The following is a 26,444-nucleotide window of genomic DNA, read 5'->3' on the forward strand; positions in this document are numbered from 1 at the left end:
AGTAATCAGAGCAAAGGGTGGCTATTTTGAAGAAACTAGAATATAAAACATGTTTTCAGTTATTTCACCTTTTTTTGTTAAGTACATAACTCCACATGTGTTCATTCATAGTTTTGATGCCTTCAGTGAGAATCTACAATGTAAATAGTCATGAAAATAAAGAAAACGCATTGAATGAGAAGGTGTGTCCAAACTTTTGGCCTGTACTGTACATACATAAAAAAAAAAGTTTTCGGCATTAGTTACTATACTATGTAGGAATTTAAAAGCCTGAAATCACTGGACAGTCCCACTAAGACATGGCATAATGGTTATGTGTGTTCTGTGTGTAAAAGGCAGCCGTGGACCACACTTTGCCATGATGACACACACACACACACACACACACACACACACTCACTCACTCACTCACAAGGTGAAAACAATACCAGGCATCACGGTGTGTCACGGCTGGTAAAAATGTTATTTAATAAGTTCACCAGCAATTTGTTTTTGTAGAAAGAGTGTCCCTGGTACTCTGGATAATCCACAGACCTCACTCAAGATTTTCTGTCATAGGGACTTCAGCTGAAAGCACTTCCAAGGAAAACTAATAACACTAGGTCACTGTTTCTGAAAAGATGTGTTGCTTTTGAATCTGTTAAATGTTTCCAATGTTGTGAGCATCGCAAATGAAATGCCTTCCACCGTATTGGAGGGTGGAGGCATCAATATCAGATATCTCAAAATAAATCCAAAATGATCCGCATGGCGAGATAGCCGTGCATCAGCCAGGACGCGCATCTGTACTGTGTTGTCTCCTGCTCAGACGCAGGCAGCATATATTTCCCTCTCTGCACAGAGATGCATTTATTTATAGTAACCACGTTTTATAGTGAGCAGCATATACAGTGGTGGAAAAAAGTTTTCGGACACCCCATGCATTTGTGAAATATTGCATTAAGAATCACTCTTAGGTCTTCAAGTGCAATTTCTTTTAGTACAGTCATAGCCAAAACACTAAATAAATCCTAAAAAAGCCATTAAAAACTTAAAATTGATTGGTTCCATAAAAATACATAAGAAATTTTGAGTATTGGGTCATTTTGGTACCAGTGATGAAGGTCGTTCTTTTTATTAAAAGACACAATTTTTGTTGCCAAGCTTCGTGTCTACATAAAGCCAGCACATTTGAAAGTTCTTCAGATGCAAAAATGGCTAAAACAAGGAACCTAACGCAGGAAACACGCCTGAAGATAAAGATTCTCAGCCAGGAAGGGTACAGCTGCCGCCAGATAGCCAGGAAGTACAGATGCAGTCCTTCAGCATTTGGATACACTCTGCAGAAATACAGACGAACCAACAGCTTGGAAGACAAACCAAGATCTGGGTGTCCAAGGGTTTCTTCAGCAAGAAATGACTGCATCCTGATCCGCATGTGCAGGCAAAACCGCCGAATGACATCATAGGAGCTTCATCAGCAGTGGTCAAACCAAACTGGTGTCCAGTGTTCCACCCGCACTGTACGTGGCTGACTTTTAGATCATGGCTTAAGGTCCTACAAGGCTATCAAGAAGCCCCTGATCAATGAGAGACAGAGGTTAGCCTGGCGTCGTTGGGCCCAGGCACACAAGAACTGGACAGCCAGGAATTGGAAGAAGATTTTGTGGTCAGATGAGTCCAGTTTCCAGCTTTATCTTCCTCCTACTAATGTGAGGGTACGCAGAAGGCCAGGCGAAGCATTATCTCCAGCATGTACAGTACCTACTGTCAAGCATGGTGGAGGCAGTATCATGGTTTGGGGATGCATGAGTGCTGCTAGTGTTGGTCATCTCACTGTCTGTGATGGCACATTGAACTCTACCAAGTATTGTACCATTCTCGAAACCCACATGCTCCCTTCTGCGCGTGCACTGTTCCGTCGAGGTAAAAACTGGATGTTTCAACAAGATAATGCCCCTTGGCACACATCCAAGGCCAGTAGAACTTGGCTGCAGGAGCACAGTATCCAGGTCTTAGAGTGGCCAGCTCAATCCCCGGATATTAATTTGATGATGTGATGGTTTATTTATTTTTTGTTCAGTTTTGAACACATTCTCTGTTATTTGTTGACTTTGATACCGACAATGTTGAGAACTGACATATTGAAACTGTCAAGAATTTAGTTTTGTTAGTTTTTCTTGTAAACAATAAACAAAAAAATATAATTTGTATTTGTTTGTATCTGTCTAATGCAGCCACACCTTTTGAAACACAAAAAAGATTTTTCCACAAATATTTCATGATAATATTTGAGATTGTGTAAAATTTTAAGGGTGTCCGAAAACTTTTTTCCACCACTGTACATGTCCTCTACAAATCCTGACCAAGTTTGGATGAACGAGTCACACGCAATCTGACAGGAAACGAAGGCTGCTCATCGGTCCCTTGCGCCGCTGTATGCAGGACGCAGGGATTACATGAGAGGAGCGAAAGAATCCATGGTATAATTAACCACAAAACACATAAATAACTTCATATTACTGGCGTGTAACACTCATTAATGCTTAAGCTGAGTCCTCTACGAAATGAGAATGTCCATTTGAAATAATCTTCTCATGTTTAATGTCCGAAAATGAATTAAATTTGTTCAAGGCGTCAAACTGATCTTTGTGCATGATGATCTCAAACACACTTCACTGACTTATATTTTCGTTAGGCTATTATTTTTTTCGTTAATGTATAATTATTTTCAGTAAATCAGGCAAGCTTATTCTATTGGAATTTATATTTATTTTTGTATGACATTTTACACAGCTGCTTAAGTTAATAAAGCTACAAAACGAAAAATCACAAAATCATCGAAAAACTCCATATAGTCTAAAAAGGCTCAGTGTAGAAATGTTTTCTCTCTCTCCCCGCATTCCAAATAACCCAGTACGCAAAAAAAAGGTTAGAGCATAGTTATGCTAAATCACTGGCGTTGGAGGGGGAAGGGCAGCTCACAGCGCACACATTCCGGTAGGACAGAAGAGATAGTTGGGTCTTTTTCTCCACTCAAAGCATCTGTGAAGGCACTAAGAGGAGCTAGAACATCCCTCACTCTTTCTAGGGTGGTGATGTCTGTGTCTTTGGGCATCAGGTGATAATATTTGCGGTCCTCCGCCAGGGCTGCACAGATTGCTTGCTGTTGCACAGTGACAGCCATGTAGGTGTCTACAGCTCTGCTTGTCCACAGATCTGTTGTGCATGCATAGAATGGTTTCTGTGCCAGTTGTGCGGTAAGGATACTTCTGGTCTCTTGGTAGAGCTTCGGTATTTCTGTGTGCATGAAGTAGTTTCTTCCTGGCATGTCATACCTTTTGTCCAACTCATGCACAAGATTCCTAAAGCCACTTTTTTCCACAGAGTACACAGGTACCTCATCCAGACAAATGTATTCTGCAACTGCCCTGTATAGTCGTTTGGCATCTTTTCCATCTTTGGGATACTTTTGGGCCAGTTGAATGGTGGAAGTAATGGTAGCTGACTTGTGGTTGATTGCTTGCTGGCTTTATGTTCCCTCTATTATTAAAACAAGAGGACCTGATGAGACATGTATTTGGCCTAGGCTATATGCTGTTGCAATACCATGATGAGACCATAACTGATTGTACAAAATATATTTACAATTAAATTGTAATTATTTCTTTTTAATTTAATGTATATCAAAGCAAATTGCTATGGTTATACTTATTACATTATTATTGTAGCCTATTTCATATTGTCCTGCACACTGTGCAATAGTCTATGCATTCATTGTGCGCGCAATGAATGCATAGACTATTGTTCTATTGTTCCAAAACGACAAACTATGATTATACATATTTTTGAAAACTGTTCTTGTTCCAAGTCTTTGCAATCATGGTAAAAATGAACATGCTCACTAAAATACATAAAAAGTTATTTACATTTATTGTAAAAAAAAAAAAAAAAAAAAAGTCCAAACGCTTCTACTGGCTGAGCAGTCTGTGTGTCTTTTGACATCACTTCCTGTTTATTTCTGTGTCAATGCTGCTACTGGATGCTATCAACAAAAACAAACTCTTTCAACGCAGAAAAATGGATAAATAAGCACAGCAGACAGTCAGTTTTGGATGTACAATTACGGACTTATTTTACACACTCACTAAAAATACACTGAAGTTCGAGGATGGATTACAAAGGTTCTGAAAGGGTTATAGACACACCGGATCCCTCTTATGAAAGCTACAGTGGCGCACTCCACTCCACAGTGGAGCTTTTCAAAGTAAGTCGCTACCATTCTCCGTTCCGGAGATATTCTAAAAATAGTTACATGAGTCATTTGATGTCTTATATGACATCGTTGACCCCAGTTAATATGCTATTCAGCTAACCGTTTTGAAAAGCACCACAGTGACACCCCCAGACAAGTGTAACTCAGTTAAATAATTTGTCGTTTTGGAACTCATATTTTTAAATAAAGCCGCTAACGTTACTTGTCATAATCTAGCCAGGTTTATTTACGAACCTGACGTTTCTTGTACTCAGTGTGCAAGTCATGGTGCCGGTCACTGAGATGCTTGGCGAGGTTCAACGTGTTTCCTCCTTTGGCCATGATGGGTTTATAGCACAGGCTTTGTGGTGTCCGTTGGATTGCCATCTGCATCTGCTATATAGGCGAAATACTCCCACAACAAGCTTCGGGAGCCTGTGTTATTCACCAGCACAAGAAGAGCAGTGGGAGTTGTCGACATAGTGGGCCTACATTCATGCACTGGGCTCAGATGTTGATGAACAGATGCATTCGCTTGTCTTGGCTAGTGCTGCCACCCAGTGGCCATCCAGAAAAACTGCATTTGGCTGGCTCTAGTATTGAACGTGGAGAGATGTTAGAATTGTACCGTTTTCAAAGTAAAAGTATTGAAAAAAGTATCGAATTTCGGTGTACCGTGAACACTACAGGAGATATACACTGCGTTCCAAATTATTATGCAAATGATATTTTTCTCTGATTTTCCTAAATAGTCGATGCAAATGACAGTCAGCATAATTTTCAAGTCATCAACTGTTAAAGTTTAATTCAAATGTTATTGAACAAACCTCCCAATGAACAAAAACTTAAAAAAAACTTAAAATGCACTGTCCCAAATTATTATGCACAACAGAGTTTCAAGAGCTATTTCAATCAAAAACATCTTAACAGGTCAAGTTACATTTTAACATAGGACCCCTTATTTGATAGCAGCTTCACAATTCTTGCATCCATTGAACTTGTGAGTTTTTTGGAGAGTTTCTGCTTGAATTTCTTTGCAGGATGTCAGAATAGCCTCCCAGAGCTGCAGTTTGGATGTGAACTGCCTCCCACCCTCATAGATCTTTTGCTTGAGGATGCTCCAAAGGTTCTCAATAGGGTTGAGGTCAGGGGAGGATGGGGGCCACACCATGAGTTTCTCTTCTTTTATGCCCATAGCAGCCAATGATGCAGAGGTATTCCTTGCAGCATGAGATGGTGCATTGTCGTGCATGAAGATGATTTTGTTTCGGAAAGCACAGTTCTTCTTTTTGTACCATGGAAGAAAGTGGTCAGTCAGAAACTCCACATACTTTGCAGAGGTCATTTTCACACCTTCAGGGACCCTAAAGGGGCCGACCAGCTCTCTCCCCATGATTCCGGCCCAAAACATGACTCTGCCACCTCCTTGCTGACGTCGCAGCCTTGTTGGGACATGGTGGCCATCCACCAACCATCCACTACTCCATCCATCTGGACCATCCAGGGTTGCACGGCACTCATCAGTGAACAAGACTGTTTGAAAATTAGTCTTCATGTATTTCTGGGCCCACTGCAGCCGTTTCTGCTTGTGAGCATTGGTTAGGGGTGGCCGAATAGAAGGTTTATGCATAACTGCAAGCCTCTGGAGGATCCTACACCTTGTTGTTCGCGGGACTCCAGAGGCACCAGCAGCTTCAAATACCTGTTTGCTGCTTTGTAATGGCATTTTAGCAGCTGCTCTCTTAATCTGATGTATTTGTCTGGCAGAAACCTTCCTCATTGTGCCTTTATCTGCACAAACCCGTGTGTGCTCTGAATCAGCCACAGATCTCTTAATAGTACGATGATCACGCTTAGGTTTTCGTGAAATATCTAAGGTTTTCATACCTTGTCCAAGGCATTCAACTATTTCACGCTTTTCAGCAGCAGAGAGATCCTTTTTTTTCCCATATTGCTTGAAAATAGTGGTCTGCTTAATAATGTGGAACATCCTTCTTCAGTAGTTTTTCCTTTAATTGGGCTCACCTGGCCAACTAATTATCACAGGTGTCTGAGATTGATTTCAGTGATCCAAAGAGCCCTGAGACACAATACCATCCATGAGTTTAATTGAAAAACAAAAAATTTAATCTTTATGACACTTAAATACAATTTGCATAATAATTTGGAACGTGGTGTATATATAATATATTCTGCAAGGGAATCCTTCCTAAAGAAGCTGATTCACAGCTAAGCCAGGTGGAGTTGGCATCATCAATAAACCACTCCAGAAGGAATTTGAACTGTGCAGCGAGTTGATAAAATGAAAGTGACGGTGCTGCATGGATGTTGTTTAATGGGGGTTGCCTCGCCAGCGTGTACGTCATGTAGGGCTGTCAACGAATATTCTAAATTCGAATTTAAATTTGAATTTGAAAAAAAATGGACCTTCGAATGTGAAAATTGATATTCGATTGTGGAGAAAAAAAAACCCACCACCACAGCTGTCCTCTTTGCGAGTGGGCGTTGGCATCAGACGCGCATTTCTCCAGCCTGGTCGACAAGCGGTCCTGCTCCCAGCTGTTGTCTCCGTCACCCGGCTTGACACATTCGCTCGTGGCTCGCGCAGAAAATAGACCAGACGCCGAAACGATCACTGCAGGGCGTGAGCCGGTCACGGCCTGGTGCTTCGAGGCTATTCGCAGTGCTTCCGCGGGCGGTGTGACCTGACGGGTCGGGGGGGGGGGTGGGGAGGGCGAGCGAGAGGTCCGCAGTCGTTTATAACGTAATGTTATAGATAATTGTTTTATGTGTTTTAATGTGTAGGTATGTAAATGTTTTCAAAGACGTTTATGTGGAAATAAAAATACCTACAAGTAGTTATGTTTCCTTGTATTAATACATATACAAGTATGTTTCCTTGTATTAGTTTGCCCTCTTGTGGACATAATGCGGAAAAAAAAATATTCGAATGGTTCGAACCTGTGAGTTATTTTTAGAAGGAATATTCGAACGTCATTTTTGAGCAATTTTGACAGCCCTAACGTCATGGGTTATTAAGTTTGTCAAGCAAGGGGTATCTTTACACAGAGGACTACACTGGTCCACAAGATGCAATACATCCTCTCTTTGCTCTGTGGTGAGTAGGGCTGCCACAATTAGTCGACTAATCGATGACTAATCGACTATTAAAATAATCTGTGACTATTTTAGCAGTCGACTAATCAGTTTGAGTCATTTTTCATAGAAAAGCACTATAAAAGTACCCCAAAATACTCTTACTACTTACTTACGTTCAGATATTGGCATCTTTACACACTCTCCCATGACAGTGAACTAAAACCCTTTGGTGTGAGTATGAAACAAGACATTAGATGACATAATTTTAACACATTTTTCAATGAAATGATTAGTCGACTAATCAAAGAAATAATCGACAGATTAGTCGACAATGAAAATAATCGTTAGTGGCTAGGGTTGTCAAAAGTATTGATACTCTGAAAAGCATCGATACTCAAACGCTGTATCTGGATACAATACTAATTTACAAAAGTATCGATACTAACAGCGCACACCACCTCAGCGCCTGTCGGGTGTGCGCGACGGGTCCAACGGACACGCACTGTGCAGGCAGCGTCTGGCAGGCACAGAGCCCTCGCTGCAACCCAGCTTGTTGTCGTCGCTGTGCATGCATGCACACATTTCTGTTGCTGTAATATGTCCAGCACGGCTGCAGGAGGATCAGAGCAGCCAGTTTTGGTCAAAAATTATAAAGGAAAATCATTGATGTTACTGTTCTGATCTTTATTTAAAAAATGACATGCCTCTTAATTTTTTGCTGCTGTATCGAAAATGGTATCGAGTATTGAATATTTTCCTGGGTATCGATATCGAGTTTGAAATTTTAGTATCGTGACAACCCTATTAGTGGCAGCCCTAGTGGTGAGATGACTCAGTGAGTCTCTGAGTTTGGCCAGGGCGCTGGAGTTCTTAAGCCTAGCGGTAACTGGCTCAACTGACCCAATCTCATCATCATCACTCTCCTCCCCTTCCACAGCAACCTGAGATGTTACACACACAATAGACGAAGCATCACGAGCAAAATACGGCTTCATGAGATTGATGTGACATAGTCACATAGTCCGATCGGGTGTCTCAATGACATAATTGCAATCACCCACTTTCTTGATCACCTTATAGGGTCCATAGAAACTCACCCCCAGCTTGTCTCCACCCATGGGCAACAGAACTAAAACTTGGTCTCCTGCCTTAAAGGTACGCTTCACCGCCTTCCTGTCATGCTGAGCCTTCATCTTTCCCTTAGCTGCTTCCAAATTACTCCTGGCCAAATCACATGCTGTATGCAGCCGGTCCTTAAAAGATGTCACATACTGCAGAACCTCACTTGGCACTTCTGTCTGCAAAGCTGACTGCAACAGCTGTTCTTTCACCATCTTCAGTGATCCTTTCACTTGATGTCCGTAAACCAACTCGAAGGGGCTAAAACCTGTAGTCTCATTCACAGAGTCTCTGATAGCAAACAATAGAAATGGCATAGCCACATCCCAGTCATTTGAGTAACCAACACAATAAGTCTTAATCATAGACTTCAAAGTCTGGTGGTACCTCTCAATTGCGCCTTGGGACTGAGGATGATAGGCAGATGACATGATTTGTTTAACCCCAAGCTCATGCATCACTTCCTGGAAGACTGAAGTTGGACCCACGATCATGTTGGACCTCTAGTGGTAAACCTACCCTAGAAAAGAAATGGAGCAGAGCCTCCACTATGACCTTGGTCTTAATAGATTTCAATGGCACGGCCTCTGGAAATCTGGTGGAAACATCCATAATGGTCAGGAGATACTCATTCCCTTTCTTGTTTTTTGGCAGAGGGCCAACACAATCAATCAGTACTCTGGAAAAACGTTCCTCCATGACAGGTAGAGGGCAGAGAGGAGCAACTGGAATTTTCTGGTTGGGCTTGCCAACAACCTGACAAGCGTGACAGCTATGGCAGTACGAAACCACATCTTTGTGCATCTTAGGCCAGTAGAAATGCCTGAAACTTTCAGGAAGCACAATTTGAGTCATAACAGTCCACGACTCATCCGCAAGGCGATCCCGAGGCTGCCACTTTCTCAACAAGACACCGTCTTGGAGAAAGAAACCTTCAGTTACGTCTTTCAGGTCCTCAGCACTAGCAGCTGCCTGTCTTAACGCCTCAGTGTGTAAAAATGGTGAGTAACAGTAGCATCAGCGGTCAAATTCTAGATTGCAGCACTCACTCACGCTCACTCACTCACCCCTCCTGTCGGTTAAGTGATGGTGGCCTCGTAGGACAAAAAGCCTTGCGCAGACAGCAGAGTTCTTTGAGTTTTTCAGGAGTATCTAGCGACGAGGTGAATATTTATTTAGGAATCTAAACCGTGTTACGATATGTTATAGCTTACCAGTGAGATATAGGTTATCTGTGAGATATATGTTAGGAGTGTTTTATTTCTAATTGTTTTGGTAACACGAGCATTAGCATAGTAATGCTAAAATAACACGTTTTATGTGATAGGCACGGCACAGTGCAGCAAATATAGGTTGGTACGATTATAATATATGCGTTTCCAGAGTGTTCTTCCATAGGACACAGGGAGAGGCGGAAGACCAGGGAGAGGAAGGGAGCGAGGGGGTAGAGGCGGTGCAGGAACGGCCAGGCGAAGAGGTGTGTCTCGGTTACCCAGAGGGAAGAGGAGGAGGAGAGGGCGGCAGCCTTCGCAGCAGCGCAAGAGGAATCAACAGATTAGGCTGTAGGCTAGACTTACCATTTAGCTGTAGCTCTGGGATAACGTTAGCACGTAAACGTAGCCGTCACTCGAACTTAGATGAGAGGGAAAAATAATTGCAAACGTGAAGCCAAAATGATTTTAAAATATCGGATTGAATTACCTGTCTTGCAGAAAGCAGGCAACCTCTGCATCCCTTGTGAAATCCTCAGTTCTTTCCACCTGGAATAAGCAACGCTGATATTCACTTTCGTTTCCCTCTTACGGGGCAAAACATATGTGTGGTCCTCCATTTAAAGTGCGACAGAATCATAAAAGTACAAAACAGGTTCATGCAGAAGCGCCCGGATTGATCACCTTAACCGTCTCCAGTGACGGCAAGTTCTAGGTAAACGCGAAAGGCGAAGGGCGTATATCCCTTTCGGCCACTGTATTCAAATATGGCGACGCAAGAGGGCAGCCTCCAGCAGACCGCGGCCTGCCTGTGTATATATAGAGAAATCATTCTAAGCCTATGAGAAAGTTTCCATTTGTATGTGAATTGCATTACACTTTAGTAAATGTATATTTATGAAAGCAATAGTTGATATTTGCTAATAAACAACCACATTGATTACGCATTGTAACTTTAACAGAGCAACAGACAGATCCTTTTCTTGCTCTGATATAAGGGCTTCCCGAGAAAACTGTGAGCAGGGGGACACCTCAGCTAGTCTAGCATAAAATGTATCAGCCAAGTCAACAGACAGTTCATCCTGCTTGCTGGAATTTCCCTTGTCCGCTGCAAGTGTCTGAGCCCGTGTCACCACACATGCAGTAAACACTTCAGGGTGTTCCCTTTCCAGAACCATGGTCTCAGGGACCTCACAAGGTTCTTCACCTACTACTGGTGTCACACAAACACACCTACCAGCCAAGTCATTTCCCAGCACAAAGGCAACTCCATCAATCGGCAAAGAGGGGACAACGGCCACAACTACCAGCCCGTTTGCAATATTAGATGCCAGAAACACCCTGTGTAAAGGGACACTAATAAAACCACCTCCCACACCCTTCACTGGGGTAGAGGCATTTAAATAGGTGGCAGATGGTAAATCTATGACACCTCGAGCCAGAAGGGACTGGTTGGCACCTGTGTCCCTCAAGATTGATATTGGGAGCATTTCACCATTTGGTGCACCAGCCACTGGCCCTTGTGATACAAAACCTTCAAATCCCTTTGCTACTGGGCAGGAGGACGCGTTCAAACTATCTGCTTCACAGGAACCAACCTGAGCCTGCGTGTTAATCAACCCCACTACTTTCCCATCTCCATTTTTCCTCTTCTTAACTCAGTCACACCCAACTCGTTTACATGTATTTCCATATGCCGGGGTAAACTAGTTTTAAACTGTTCCACCAGCATCAGTTGTCGCAACTCTTGAAAGGCGTGGGTGTCTGTACTAGCTAGCCACCTGTCAAACACAACCTCCTGTTGCCTAGCCAGATCAGGACATGTCTCACTTGGTTTTCGTTGCAGAGACCGAAACTTCTTTCGGTAGGCTTCAGGCACCACCTCGTAAGCTGCCAGAACTGCTTTCCTCACAGCTTCATAGTCTCTACTATCGCAAACATCTAACGCTGCATACGCTTCCTGGGCTCTACCCTCAAGTACACTCTGAATGAGCAGTGCCCACTTCAGGCATCCTCCTCAGGCCATTCTAGCTCTTTCTCAAAAGAATCAAAAAAAAAGAACCCACAACATCATTCTTAAACTTTGGCATGAGTCTCAAACAACTGGAAATATCAAAACGAGCTTCGTGCTTACGTTGTAAGGCATTATTGGTCACTTTAAGCTTCTCCTGCTCAAGTGCCAGTCTCGCTAGCTCTAGCTTCTGTGTCTGTGACTCACAAACCAACCACAAACCGATACACTGTTTACCGCACACCAGATAAACACCAACCACAACTTAACACAGCTATCAGCTAACCAGCCAAACCAACATGCTATCGTCATCCTATAAGGATATATCCCCGTTTTAACCTCGACACACACAATTTACCTACATAGTATTTTTCCTTTTAGCTAAGTATTGCTTACAAGCACAACCATCTGTTTTAAGCGAGAAGCTACACCGTGCAGCTTATCTGCCCGTAGCCGTATGTCTGTGACCTACAGCTAAACCTTGCAACATATGGCTTTTAGTGAGCTGAATACAACTCTGTTGTGCTTCTTCTTGCAAACAGAATGCTTGGATGTAACTCACGAACCACTAAACAGGCTTTATCGAACATTAAGACATTAATCTTCGAATAGATCCCAGACGAGCCCCCACATTATGTTACGGACTAGTTAAGTCTAGGGATGTCAACAGCTCAGATGATGGGCTAGCCCTAACCTGGAGTGTGTCATTGAAGGAAACAAATGGAGGAAAGAACAGAACAGTGGACTGGTTTGCCAGGCACGAGAAATAACACAGGTAGGCCAGCTTACCAGGTCCGCAGGCTAGGCGCATTCAGAGGCTGGTCAGTCAGTCCAGGCACCGCCAGCTCTGGCTGTGGCTCCAGGTGAGCGGCAAGCTCCATCCTTGCTCTTCCCAACAGTTCAGTTTTTTTGTAGTTAAAATGGATCTGAAAACAAACATAAACTGGTTTTGCTCTCAAAGAATCTGTGGCTTGGCTGGGTGTGTATGGCTGTCGACCTCTTCAGCGGCACTTTCAAAATGGGGCGACTCCTCATGACATGGCAGCAAACATTTTCCTCTGCCGCGCTCACACACCTGAATCTTGTCACCTCATTAACTCCAGAGGGTGCGTGCGCACCTCAATGACGTGACATCAAAAAAAAAACACAGCTCAACCATGCCTTTATTTCTCAGTGGAAACCAGTCCAAAATGTAAATGAAAGACAAGGAGAAGAAAAGAGGAACTATAATCCCCCTATCACTCCTAACAGTATATATCTATCTCTATATATATCTATATATTTCTCTCTCTCTCTCTCTCTCTATGTATATATATATATATATATGTATGTATGTATGTATGTGTGTATATATACAGTACAGGCCAAAAGTTTGGACACACCTTCTCATTCAATGCGTTTTCTTTATTTTCATGACTATTTACATTGTAGATTCTCACTGAAGGCATCAAAACTATGAATGAACACATGTGGAGTTATGTACTTAACAAAAAAAGGTGAAATAACTGAAAACATGTTTTATATTCTAGTTTCTTCAAAATAGCCACCCTTTGCTCTGATTACTGCTTTGCACACTCTTGGCATTCTCTCCATGAGCTTAAAGAGGTAGTCACCTGAAATGGTTTTCCAACAGTCTTGAAGGAGTTCCCAGAGGTGTTTAGCACTTGTTGGCCCCTTTGCCTTCACTCTGCGGTCCAGCTCACCCCAAACCATTTCGATTGGGTTCAGGTCCGGTGACTGTGGAGGCCAGGTCATCTGCCGCAGCACTCCATCACTCTCCTTCTTGGTCAAATAGCCCTTACACAGCCTGGAGGTGTGTTTGGGGTCATTGTCCTGTTGAAAAATAAATGACCGTCCAACTAAACGCAAACCGGATGGGATGGCATGTCGCTGCAGGATGCTGTGGTAGCCATGCTGGTTCAGTGTGCCTTCAATTTTGAATAAATCCCCAACAGTGTCACCAGCAAAACACCCCCACACCATCACACCTCCTCCTCCATGCTTCACAGTGGGAACCAGGCATGTGGAATCCATCCGTTCACCTTTTCTGCATCTCACAAAGACACGGCGGTTGGAACCAAAGATCTCAAATTTGGACTCATCAGACCAAAGCACAGATTTCCACTGGTCTAATGTCCATTCCTTGTGTTTCTTGGCCCAAACAAATCTCTTGTGCTTGTTGCCTCTCCTTAGCAGTGGTTTCCTAGCAGCTATTTGACCATGAAGGCCTGATTGGCGCAGTCTCCTCTTAACAGTTGTTCTAGAGATGGGTCTGCTGCTAGAACTCTGTGTGGCATTCATCTGGTCTCTGATCTGAGCTGCTGTTAACTTGCGATTTCTGAGGCTGGTGACTCGGATGAACTTATCCTCAGAAGCAGAGGTGACTCTTGGTCTTCCTTTCCTGGGTCGGTCCTCATGTGTGCCAGTTTCGTTGTAGCGCTTGATGGTTTTTGCGACTCCACTTGGGGACACATTTAAAGTTTTTGCAATTTTCCGGACTGACTGACCTTCATTTCTTAAAGTAATGATGGCCACTGGTTTTTCTTTAGTTAGCTGATTGGTTCTTGCCATAATATGAATTTTAACAGTTGTCCAATAGGGCTGTCGGCTGTGTATTAACCTGACTTCTGCACAACACAACTGATGGTCCCAACCCCATTGATAAAGCAAGAAATTCCACTAATTAACCCTGATAAGGCACACCTGTGAAGTGGAAACCATTTCAGGTGACTACCTCTTGAAGCTCATGGAGAGAATGCCAAGAGTGTGCAAAGCAGTAATCAGAGCAAAGGGTGGCTATTTTGAAGAAACTAGAATATAAAACATGTTTTCAGTTATTTCACCTTTTTTTGTTAAGTACATAACTCCACATGTGTTCATTCATAGTTTTGATGCCTTCAGTGAGAATCTACAATGTAAATAGTCATGAAAATAAAGAAAACGCATTGAATGAGAAGGTGTGTCCAAACCTTTGGCCTGTACTGTATATGTATATATATATAGCTGACTGTAATGTTACAGGTATTCTAACTGATTACCCGAAGCAGCATTATAACCACATAAGCTATAGGCTAACGTTAAACATACAGCAGCATAAGCTACTTACATAGCATACATAAGCCAGCCAAGATAGTAATTTACCATCTTATGTGATTTGCATAAGCTATTGCAACAGACGGCAGGGGTGAAAGTAGTTTTAAATTATTACCATTGCTTCATATTGTTCACCTCTCCTCGCTTCATGCATTTTTAAAAAGCAAAGTCAAAAACGAAACAAACAGATTCAGTATTTCAATATTTTACTGTACCTGTATGGAGTAGAAAGAAATTAGGAACACTTCACAACGTGTATAGTAAAATATTTGTTTTCATGTTTACGGTGCTGGCATGTATGATACCTTAATGAACACTTAAAACCATGCATGTCATTTTTTTCTTTTTGTCTTTTCCTCTACCTATTTTTCGTTGTAAAAAACATTCATCAACATCCGCAATAAACTCAATGAGCTATTTAAATATTTACTTACGCTGACAGTGTTTGAGCCAACCATGAGAAAGTGTTGAATTTCGTTGGTTTCATTTATCGTTTGTCCTATCCCCAGTGCAAACAGCATTTTTTGACGTCTGTGGTCCAGTTGTGGAAAAATCAACATCCCAGTACAATAAATCAAACGCACCCCAGCTGCTGTGTTTCGGAAGTAGACGCGCATGTGCAGCCACGTACTGCTGAGAGTGAAATCCCTGATCATTAGCTCACACGCAGCTTGTTCAAGCTGTTCTCTGTGTTGTTGAAATTGAACAAAATTATTTTATTATTATTATTATTATTATTATTATTATTACACTCCTGATTTTAATTTGGATATTTTTTGATGAACTGAATGACACTTAATGGAGTGTTGCACATCTCGAAGGCTGGGCTCATAGGAGACCACCGGACTCTCTCCCAGGGGAGGGGCTGGGGGAGAGAGGGAGATGTCCGGACAAGGCTCCGTCCAGCATGGACCAAAACACAGCACAGACGTTTCAGAAGCAATTCGGAACGACGAACAGACAAAGTGGTGTTTAAAACTGCATATATTGCTAGCAGATCTATTTTCTGGCCTAAAGTGCGGCCGTGACTGGTTCTGAATATGGGCTTTAGCAGGAAGCCACTCTCTCCTCTTACTGTACTGCGTACCGCCCCGCCTGAATCTTTTAGTGGTATGCAATACCGGACCGTACCAGCTTACTTTCACCCCTGAACAGACGTGCACGCCAACTCAAACATGACATGCATCTCAATATAATTGATAAAACATGAGGACATTCCTATGGATTTTGTTAGCTAATATGAAATGGAACTCACTTTGAATTCTTTGAACAGATCTAGATGCCAGTCTCGTAGGTGCTTAGCTAAATTGGAAGTATTTCCTCCCTTGGTCTGAATACCTCGGTGGCATCGTTTGCATAATAGCTTATGTGGATCAATATCCATGCCATTGTCATCTGCCTTGAATGCAAAGTATTTCCAGACACGACTTTTGGTGCCTTTTTTTTTCTCCGATAAGATGGTTTGGAGCACTTGCTTTGGCCATCCTTTCGCTTGTAGTTATGCCATTTGTAGTTCTACTTCCTCCTCACCCCCTCGCTCTGAATGTTGGCATGGACTATAATGCTATGGTGTATACTGCCCCCATCAGTTCCGGAAGAGTCATAGCGCCGATTCTTACGCTGGTATTGGTTCTTCTGTTTTTTTTTTTTGTTTGTTTTTTTTTGTTGTTGTTGTATCGCCGTTTTTTTCTTTTTTTTTTCATCATTTAATCCAGGGTTGTTCAAAGTCCGGCCCACGGGTCAAATGTGGCCCTTCAACTGATTTTAAACGGCCCGTGGCTTGTTGCTAAAAAAAATTAAAATAAATATAAATAAAAAATATATTATTTGTGGCCTGCCACATGGTATTGGTTAATCAAACAAGTTCAGTTTGCAATTTTCCTGTTCATCTCACAATGGCAGCGCTGTCACACAGTTTGTGGTTTGTAGACATGCAAAGTAGGACATCAGGTAGGAACTACGCAGGTGGAACTAATGTTTATGTAAACAGACGATAATCAAGGTCAGAGCATCTTTGGTAGCAGACCTAGCAGACATGGCAACAGCAAAGAAGTGAAAAGTTGACAGCGAGGATCGCCGCTTTAAGGAGCAGTGGAAAGTCGAATACTTCTTCACTGAAAGCCAAAACAGTTGTGTTTGTCTCATCTGCCAAGAGACCGTCGCTGTTACGAAGGAGTTCAATGTGAAGAGACATTTCAAGACTAAGCATAATTCATACCGGCAGTTGTCCAGCAGCGAGCGGGAAGAGAAAGTGAGCAGCTCGAAGCTAGCCTAGCCTCCCAGCCGCGGCTTTTTACTCGGGCCAAGGAGTCAAAGGAAAACACCACCAGGGCCAATTATGAAGTGGTGATGCTTATTGCAAAACATGGAAAGCCTTTTACTGAAGGTGATTTTGTGAAAGATTGTGTGCTGAAGATGGTGGATAACATTTGCCCTGAAAAGAAGCAGGAGTTTAAAAATGTGTGCCTTGCTCGCAACAAGATGGCACTGGGAATTGATGTCCTCAGACGTCAAGAGACAAGTCAGCAGTAGGGCTGTCAAAAGCACCATGAAATTGAGTTTGAATATTTTCGAATTAATTTAGTAGAGTTCGAATAATATTCAAATTTATTATTATTATTTATTTATTTTTTTTTTTTTACAAAAAAAACACAAAAAATAAGATGCTTATTGCTGGCGCAGTATGAACCTGACACTCAAACACCCGTTCTGACCTCACTGAAGTGTCAGGTATGACCAACTTCTGCCTTGCTATCTGAGCAATGTTTGGATACTTCAGTGCGTAGTTTTTCACCACAAGAGTGGATCCTGGTCAGCTCGTAGTGGTGTCTCATTCTGGTAACGTTTCATCTTTTCTTCAAAAAGGGTAGGCAGGGAGGCAGCAGGTGCAACACTCTCCCTGTATGTCTCCCCAAACAGGTCACACAACGTACATGTGTGAACAGGCCTTCTCTGTTATGAACTTGAACAAGAACTGCTTGAGGTCCTGATTAACTTATTAACCCATCTACGTGACATTTTACGCATCACAACCACAGCTCTCAAACCAGACCTGACATGTCTGCTGCAGTCGAGATCCCAGTTTCACCCAACTCATTAGTCCCAGTGAGTTGCCTGTCTCAGATGGTCATCAAATTAACTAAACTTTAAAACTGGATTCCTAACTGCTAGTTTATAGCCTAACTGTTGAGAAATACTTGCTGTGTTATTGATGAGCCCTTATGAGATGTGAGATCAATGACATGTGTTGTATTGTTTTTATTGATAACTGGAGGTTTTATATTTCGTGTTGATATTTCAGTTAACAGTTCAGTGCACCTGAACTTTTGGCACTTCTAAAATTGAACTTCGAACGACTGTTTGCTGTGTTTTTGAACTTATTGAAGACCTGTGTAAGTTATGGGGTAGTTATGTTAAAGGAGGCTACTGCATACACTTCTAATTTAAATTGTAAATATTCTTATTATTGTATTATTATAATTGATTTTATTGTGACACAATAACATTAATGATAATAATAATAATAATAATAGTAGTAGAATATTCACAATTTATTGTGTTGTTTTCTCTGATAGGTTTCTTATTTCATGTTGATGTTTCATAATTCATGTCAGAGTGCTGTGCCTTTGCAGATGTGCAAGAAAGGCTTTTTTTGTTATTAATTATTGATAGCCTATTGAACTATTGATTTAAGGGCTAACATTGCACTGAAAACAAAATCGTTAGTCGAGTAAACTGATTTAATCGAAAAGGTTTCGCGAGTATTGGTTCTCATGACATCACTACACGCGACACTGATTGACAGCAGAGACGCCGCTGTGGAGACAACAAACAATGCTTGCTACTGTAAGTAAGTGCAGTAGAACCTTAGTGAGTAAAAGCCAATACTTAATCAGTAACGTCACCCCTGTTCAAAAAGCATAATCATGTAGAAAGTAATATTTTAATCTGCTCTTTCCACAGTCTCTTATTCACTGTTTTACACAAACATATTGCGCCTGCTCAGCTAACAGCAAATTGGTATAAACAAGCTAAAATGAAGGCCATCTGTATGTAGTAAAGCTGTTAAGCTTAGTTTGCCACTAGACTTGCACCGATTAATAGGCAGTGCTTGGAATCGGGCCGGTTTTCACGTGATCGGCCATGACCGGCTGGTCAGTCTAAAATATGCTGATTTAAAACGCCAGTCAAATTACCGCTGTGCCGCATGATTGACATTGTGTAACATCAGCAGCACACACACACACGCACATGTGCAACTCACGGCTTGTGCGATGTGAGGAAGTGAAACATGGGCGGCTTCTCACCTTAATCATTCACGCACACACATCAAAAAAAGAGAAGGAGAAAGTTGCTAATTGTCCGTGTTAAACTTAAAGGAGCTATATGTAAGAAATCTAAAGCAAATAGTCGTAAAATCATCCTAATATGTCACAGAGACTCAGGAATAATGTTAATATTACATACTGATCTCACCAACAACAATAGTATAGCCAGAATATTCGCATTAAAAAAAAAAAAATTACGGTCCGCAAATCATGTTTATGTTTTGAATTTGTGTTTTGGCCTGTTGCGCCACCCACCACCGTCTACCAGTCACACAGTCAGTAGAGTCTCAGCATCAGTTACAGCTATGACTGAGCTACAATGGCTGACGGTGCAACTAAACCCAAACGACCTCGTTATTATTCCCAAAAACGCCAAGACAAAACTCGAGGCAAAGTGAGGGTCTATATAGGAGATGCTTTTGAACGGTGGAGACGGTTGAAAGTGGAGAAGAATTTGAAATCGGATGTTGAAGTGGCTACTCTTCTCCTCGACAGGTAAGCTGTAGCCAAAGTTGGCTGACTAGCATCATAGCTAGACGGGGATGCACATTTCGAATACTTTCAACTGTTATTCATTTTCGATCATACATTGTAGCCCATGTGCAGGTGGGTCATTGACCCGACTGATTTTTTTGAGAAACAAACGTTAGCAGCACGGCAAGCAGCATTAGCAGTGTCCTGGTACATAGCATTAGCAGCCGGCTCCTCCTCCGCTGTACGGTCGGATGGAAAACAGAAGATCAAAGACGCGACGACGCAGCCCTGCCATGGCAGCCGCCCGTGGGCAAACATATCAGTCTCCAGCGTGCCGCTGTCCAGCAACCTCGAATCTGTAGGGGAGGGGGGATGGACACGACTTGCGGCAGTATTTTGAATTTGAGTGCAATAAGCGTTTTGGCCACATTCTTAGATACAGCGCCTTTAACTGCGGAGCTCTGACTGCTGCACTGTGCCGCTTGAAACTGACAAGGCGTGTGTCTGCGTGCCGAAGATGCGTGTGTCCGCACGCTTACTAGCGGGCACGTCCTGTAGACCTGTGTGAATTTTCCACAGAAATTACCCACAAATGCTATACACCAAGAAATATTATATTATTTATCTATATTTTTATTTATGTTTGCCTTTTTTCCTTATTTATTTTAATACTGTACCTGAAGTTATATTTGAGCAAAAAGGGAAATGTTTCTTAACCTGTGTCACTTTTTTTTTGAAAAAGCTGGTTGCATCTTGGTTAAAATGTTCTAATAAAGCAAAGATAGAAAATATTGCAATATCTTGTGTGCTGTAAAGTGGTTTGAAAAAAAATGAAATCGGAATCGGCTATTCAGACACTCTGCAAATGGGAAATCGGTATCGGCCCAAAAAATTGTAATCGGTGCAAGTCTATTTGCCACTTGCCTTAAAATTTATCAGCAGTAGCCTACTTGCAGATGATCAGTCACACCAGCAGCAGAGGGAGCACAGAGGACAGGAGGAATAACTGATACTCGCTGTTGTCAGTGTGTGCTTCATTCTTTCTAAACTTCACTCAGTGTTGTGATGACAGGAATGCGATTTATTTTTCATTTTAGATTTGTTTCCAGTGAAGTATTATTAGGTTTATATAATGACTTTGCTGTTGTAAACATTTCTGCTGCTGCTCTAGAAAAAACATTTAGTTATATTTAAAATATTCAGTTTTGATCCTGATCTGAATTCAGTATTCAATGATTAAAGAATAATATATTTTTAATAAGCTATTACATAGTAATGAAAACAAAAAACATAAAAAGTATTTATGAGGGGCGTCGGTAGCATAGTGGATAGTGCCGGTGCCCTGTGTACAGAGGCGATGCCTTGCTGCAGCGGTGACTCCGGCTTGCAACCCTTTGCTGTATGCCAACCCCCACTCTCTCTCTCACCCCATTTCAATCTGTCCTGTCCATTAAAGGCAAAAAGCCCCAAGAGAATCGATAAGGAGAACAGAATCGATAAGGAATATCAATGAGAGTAGTATTCCTGTGTCGAGTGTATGGCCATGAAAATTTGCCTCAGTCATGGAAAAGTCATGGAAATTTATTGGTAAAAATGTGTGTGAGCCCTGACAGTGCACACTTCAAGTACTTTTAAGTTATCACAATCAATTACATGTATATGCCTGACAACTGAAAAGCTCTTCAATGCATTAAGAAGGAAAATCCCTGCAATAAGGGTGTTTCTTTATGTTAATTTATTTTCTACAAAACAAGTAAATAGGTCTAAAATAACACACCCTCTCTTTAATCTTTTTGGCCTTGTTGCTGTCTCAAGGGAATGTCTCTGTCCCTCAAAATGAGTAGCCTGTTCTCCAGTGACTGTTGATTCTGTACAGCCTTTGCCTGAGTTACCTGAATGAACGGTATTTCATTCAGTATTTATTTTCATCAGCTGTACAGTTTTTGCACGGATTAGGCAGTTTTGTTGCTTTTTGCAGTGGGGGTGGTGAGTGTGGTTGTCGCTGGTTCTGCACTGCTGTCTATCTCTCCCCCGCCATGTGGATAAACTATACGCGCCATAAACGCACCAGACTTTCAAGCCAATACTTAATCAGTAACGTCACCCCTGTTCAAAATCTAATGGCAGCAGACTCTGGGCTTTTAACTATTCTCGTCCTTCTTGATCGAAGTGCAGCTTTCGATACCATTTCACATAACATCCTCCTAAATCCCTTTCTTACTGCTTACTGGATATTAAGTTTTGGCATACAACTTCCTCAAACTTAACAGTGATAAAACTGAGGTTGCACAGCTTCACTCTAACCATTGATAACTCCAAAGTCCATCCAGTTCTGTAGTCATACCTTCAGTGAACAGCAGTATAGTAGTGCTTATTGTATCACAGCTAATATCATACCACATTGCTTGATTTGAGCCATCCGTTTTATAAACTGACATACCGTGTGTCACATTGCTTCAGTGGGCAATTCAGTAACAAAAATGAACCTATTGCTGTGGGTGGTGACTCATAGCCACCTCTGTTTCAACATATAGGCTTACATCAGTGATCTTTGTCCTGGATGTCTATATCCTCTATGTCCTCCCTTCAGCAATCCAAGGACTGCTTACGTCTGGATGAGACCATGCTGGTCAAACAGCTGCTGCCGGAGATCTGCCATTTCATCCATACGTACCGTGAGGGCCACCAGCATGCCGCTGAACTTCGGGCCTCTGCTTCAGCCGTCCTCTTCTCTCTGAGCTGCAACAACTTCAACGCTGTCTTCAGCCGCATCTCCACCAGGTAGCTCACTTACCCAGTGTGTCACTAGGACAGGCTGGAGCAGCATGTGCTCTTCTTAAGAATGGCTACAAGTTAACATTTCTCTGAAATCTGTGATGATATCTGCTTGACCAGTGGTGTTTACCTCTAATATGATTATGTATATTTGTTGTAAAATATATAAATGCTGCTGAAGATTTACTGTCTTTAAGTCCCACTTTGATGAATTAGGTCCAGAAAAATGTATTAATTTAAAGAAATAACAGTGTAAATGCAAAAAAAAAATTACACTTGAACTTGCAAGTAGTTATTTTATTTGCAAACAAAAAAAAACTAAGAAAATTTCCAAATGGAAATGTACTGAGTTCCTTTCCCAGTGGCCATATTTCACAGGCATTAATTGCTGGTGCCAAACATTACAGAACAGGGGATGTAATGGTAGTATTCAAATCAGACGACAGGCGTCTCATGTAATGTCTTGTCTTTGAGGTTTAATGAAGTAAAACCACCATGACCATATATTGGTTAAATTATCTTGTTGTATTTTGAGGGAATATGTCAATTTCTCCGTTGTAAATATTTGTGCTTTGGTGTGTCTCCTCAGGCTACAGGAGCTGACGGTGTGCTCCGAGGACAATGTGGATGTTCATGACATAGAGCTGATGCAGTATATCAATGTGGACTGCTCCAAGCTGAAGAGGCTGCTACAAGGTTAGCCTCGAATGGTCATACAGCTTTACATTATCTTTGTCAGAACTTATTAACCTCTTCCACTCGACCCCTCCCTCCGATCTTTTCGTAGCTACTAACAAAATCTACTCCTGCTCCTGACCACTCGTAGTGCTTGTGTAAATTTAGTAAAGCACATAAATATTGCTTGTCACTATTGGAAATTACAATTTTAACTCATATTGCGCTCTGTTATGTACACAATACACAGATGCCTTTGAAACACGTAATCTAAACATGACAAAAATATTAAAAATATAACACATTTAGTTAAATTAGTTGGCTATTAGCAGGTTTAATGGTTCAGGATTGTGAATTATCTATGTAAATCGACTCAATAGATTACACGTTCTCTCTACATGTTGAATGATGATAATAAAAATATCCGTAAGGACAGCCGGATCACAGCCTCTTTGGCTTCGGTGCCTGGGTTCAGCAGGGGCAGCAGGAGCAGCAGGTGGTGGAGCCACGAAGGGGCATGCGCCAGCTGAAAGAATTATTTGAGACAACACGTTTTTTTTTTTTTTTTTTTTTTTTTTTTGGCTTTTTGATCATTTGAATGAATAAATCTGATTTGAAAAATGTTTAATTTACGCTATATAAAACAGAGCTTTAGGCTATTAAGATTCAAATAATTTGAAGACGATGCATACAAAACTGCTTGGCTATATGTTATCCGTATCATTTGTTAAAATTAATGTTAAATAGCTCTACATTCCGACAGCCATCACTGATTTAGAGTTTATCCATTACGCACAAAACATCTCTGGTTTCCCGTTCCCACTTCATTCAAAACCCCACAAATGAATCTTTTATTTGTTTGGTGACCGGTGTGTTTTTTTGTGTGTGTGCTTATGCGTTTCTTTGCCTCCAGTTTCATATCAAACCATTTACGCTTCACCTCTGACATGGTTCTTTGTACCACGGAGACAACATTAACAGCATCTGTTACCTCCCTCCAGGCCTTCGCTTTGCCTGTCCCTGTCACACCACTACTGACTGAAGAAAATAATAAAATGTTTTTTCTTAAGTCCACTTCACCCAAAATTATTTCGATCTCCGCTTTGGAAAATTTTTTTTTCTTTCTTTCTCTTTCTTTGTTTGCGCCATGACTGACAGGTTGACTGGATGCACCTACACCTCCTTATATGGTGGTCATTGGCTATTCATGGGCGGGGATTTATGCTAATTACTGATTACCGGGCGCGCGCTGTCACTTTACGATGGATTGGCATTCATGATCATACACACGTGTTTACGATCAAACCTATTCTAATTTTTAGAGTTTAGATTGTGTAGGGTGTTAGATTATCACGATGGAAGTATTTGATTGCCATTCCTTTGCTCAATTATGTTAAATTGTTGCAGCTGTTTTTTGGGTTGATACAATTTGTTAAAAAGTTTTGGTGCTAACTTCAAACATTTTCCAACCACTCAAAAACTGATAGAATGGTCAAAAATCCCTCCAAAAAAATGCATGATCACACCAAGACCTTTAGGGACATGATAGGAAAATCCATGCCAAATCCTCTAAATGCCTGAGGTCTCTGGTTTGTGCTTGTGAAGTTTCATGAGGCTGTGGTTATCCTATAGGTCACTATAAGTCATTTATACAGTGATGTCCATTTCAAAAAATGGTCTCACCGCAATAAAATGGCTGTTATGGCGACTAACATTGTCACATGTGAATAAAACTGAGCTCATTAAATCCACAAAAGTCTCAGCTCTTCAGTCCGACCAAATCTATACAATTCCAAGACTGTTTAGGGACCCCAGTATGCAGAAATATTCAAATACAGTTAGCAAAAATAACACATTTGTACTGCATGTGAAAAACTGCATGGTTTTTGCTCAAAACTGCCTTGGACTAGCATTAAGTGGGTGTGTGTGTTGCTAGTTTTTCCCCTTGCTAAAACTTAACCTGAATTTGAAACCATAGAAATAAAATGAGTCGACAAGACACTGAACTGTTTGCTGTGGTCATTTGACTTGTTAAAAAGAGTATGGTGATTGTTGTTAGTTGTTATGGTGACAAGTCACATGCACTAGTTTGAGAGTAGGGAAAATATGCTGCGATCCAGCCAAAAAACGTGAATCGGATCAGATCACACTGCAGGGGAAAAGTGCGATACTAGCACTGTGATACTAGCACTCCATTCCACAAATCCGCTCTAGCTTCTCCATCCAGCACTTCTTTGTAACACATGAAGAAGAGGGGAGAGTGGGTCTGTGTTTGGTGAACTTTGGTCCCTGCAGTTCTATGTTTCACACACAGCAGCAGCACCAGGCTGCCACTGGCAGTAGAGATAACTGACTTTGGAAGTTATGACTTTTTTATTTATGTAACAGATGTCAAACAAAGCCTTCTTTTAAATTTGCTACTGCCTATTTTATGTTAAAAATTTAAATATCTAATAAATGGCTCAAGTTTTGTCATAATAACCTACTGTTGTGGACTATTCATCTCGGGAAATATGTTATTCTCATTTTGAGTAATAGCACTTGATCAAGCCTTTTCTATTATTCCACATTACAAAATAAGTACAAAAAAAGTGAACCTATTGGTCAGAACAGAAAGATAGAAATATGTGCTGGTATCGCATCGGTATCGTATCGGTACTAAGGCTGTGGTATCGGTATCAGATCGAAAGTGAATAAGTTGGATCGCAGCATCCCTATTTGAGAGCTCTATTTTGGCCTATTCTCACATCTGTTTTCCTTATTAAACTGAAAAATACAACCGTACACCAACCCAAGTTTCTCTCTTTCACCCCACTAACACTAACGTTAGCTCAAATGCCTTGTTAACCCATTGTGAAACACGCTTCATTCAAACTTGACAGAAACAAAATAAAACTCACCAAAATTGTCTCAGTTAGTTTTGTTAGTCATATAGTAATTTAGACCACTGTTCCAATCATCACCCACTTTGGTTTGGTCAAAATAATAATAATAATTTCATTGAAAAGTTAGATGTAAAAAATATTGTAGCTCTAAATGCTGTCTATCCCTGCTGTGCAGACGTTCCTCTGCATTGTCGGTGAAGAGCTAAAACAGCGAGAGCTGGATAAAGCAGTGACGCAGCTATTATCATCTGGTATCAACTTGTTCTACATAATAACAGTACTGTCTATGCTGAAAACACAAAACAGATCTACAGTTTAGATATATGGCCATAGAGGTTACATATGGTTCTAAGGGTACTATACCGAAAGAGTTAAAAAGAGGTAAAAATGCAGCTTATGCCTCTCAGCTGTCTGGTGAGCAGCTGTCCACTGATTATCAAATCTCACTCATTTTTCAGGGGCAGCCACAGTAATGTTACATCATGTTTCAACAAACATGAAATTCATACCAACAAAAGAAATTGGGAAATAAAAGTTATG

At 41.4% G+C, this 26,444-nt stretch overlaps 1 protein-coding gene across 5 annotated transcripts in view; it reads left to right on the forward strand.

The window, feature by feature from the left end:
* nf1a (neurofibromin 1a) overlaps window positions 1-26,444 on the forward strand; it is a 286,700-nt gene that overhangs the window by 27,487 nt on the left and 232,769 nt on the right. For all 5 annotated transcript variants that reach the window (XM_033632269.2, XM_033632273.2, XM_033632270.2 and 2 more), the window contains 2 exons: window positions 22,160-22,350; window positions 22,934-23,040. In XM_033632269.2, the coding sequence (XP_033488160.1) occupies window positions 22,160-22,350; window positions 22,934-23,040 (298 nt within the window). The remainder of the gene's footprint in view (window positions 1-22,159; window positions 22,351-22,933; window positions 23,041-26,444) is intronic.

The sequence above is a fragment of the Epinephelus lanceolatus genome, chromosome 4 (assembly GCF_041903045.1).
Source record: "Epinephelus lanceolatus isolate andai-2023 chromosome 4, ASM4190304v1, whole genome shotgun sequence".
NCBI lineage: Eukaryota > Metazoa > Chordata > Actinopteri > Perciformes > Serranidae > Epinephelus > Epinephelus lanceolatus.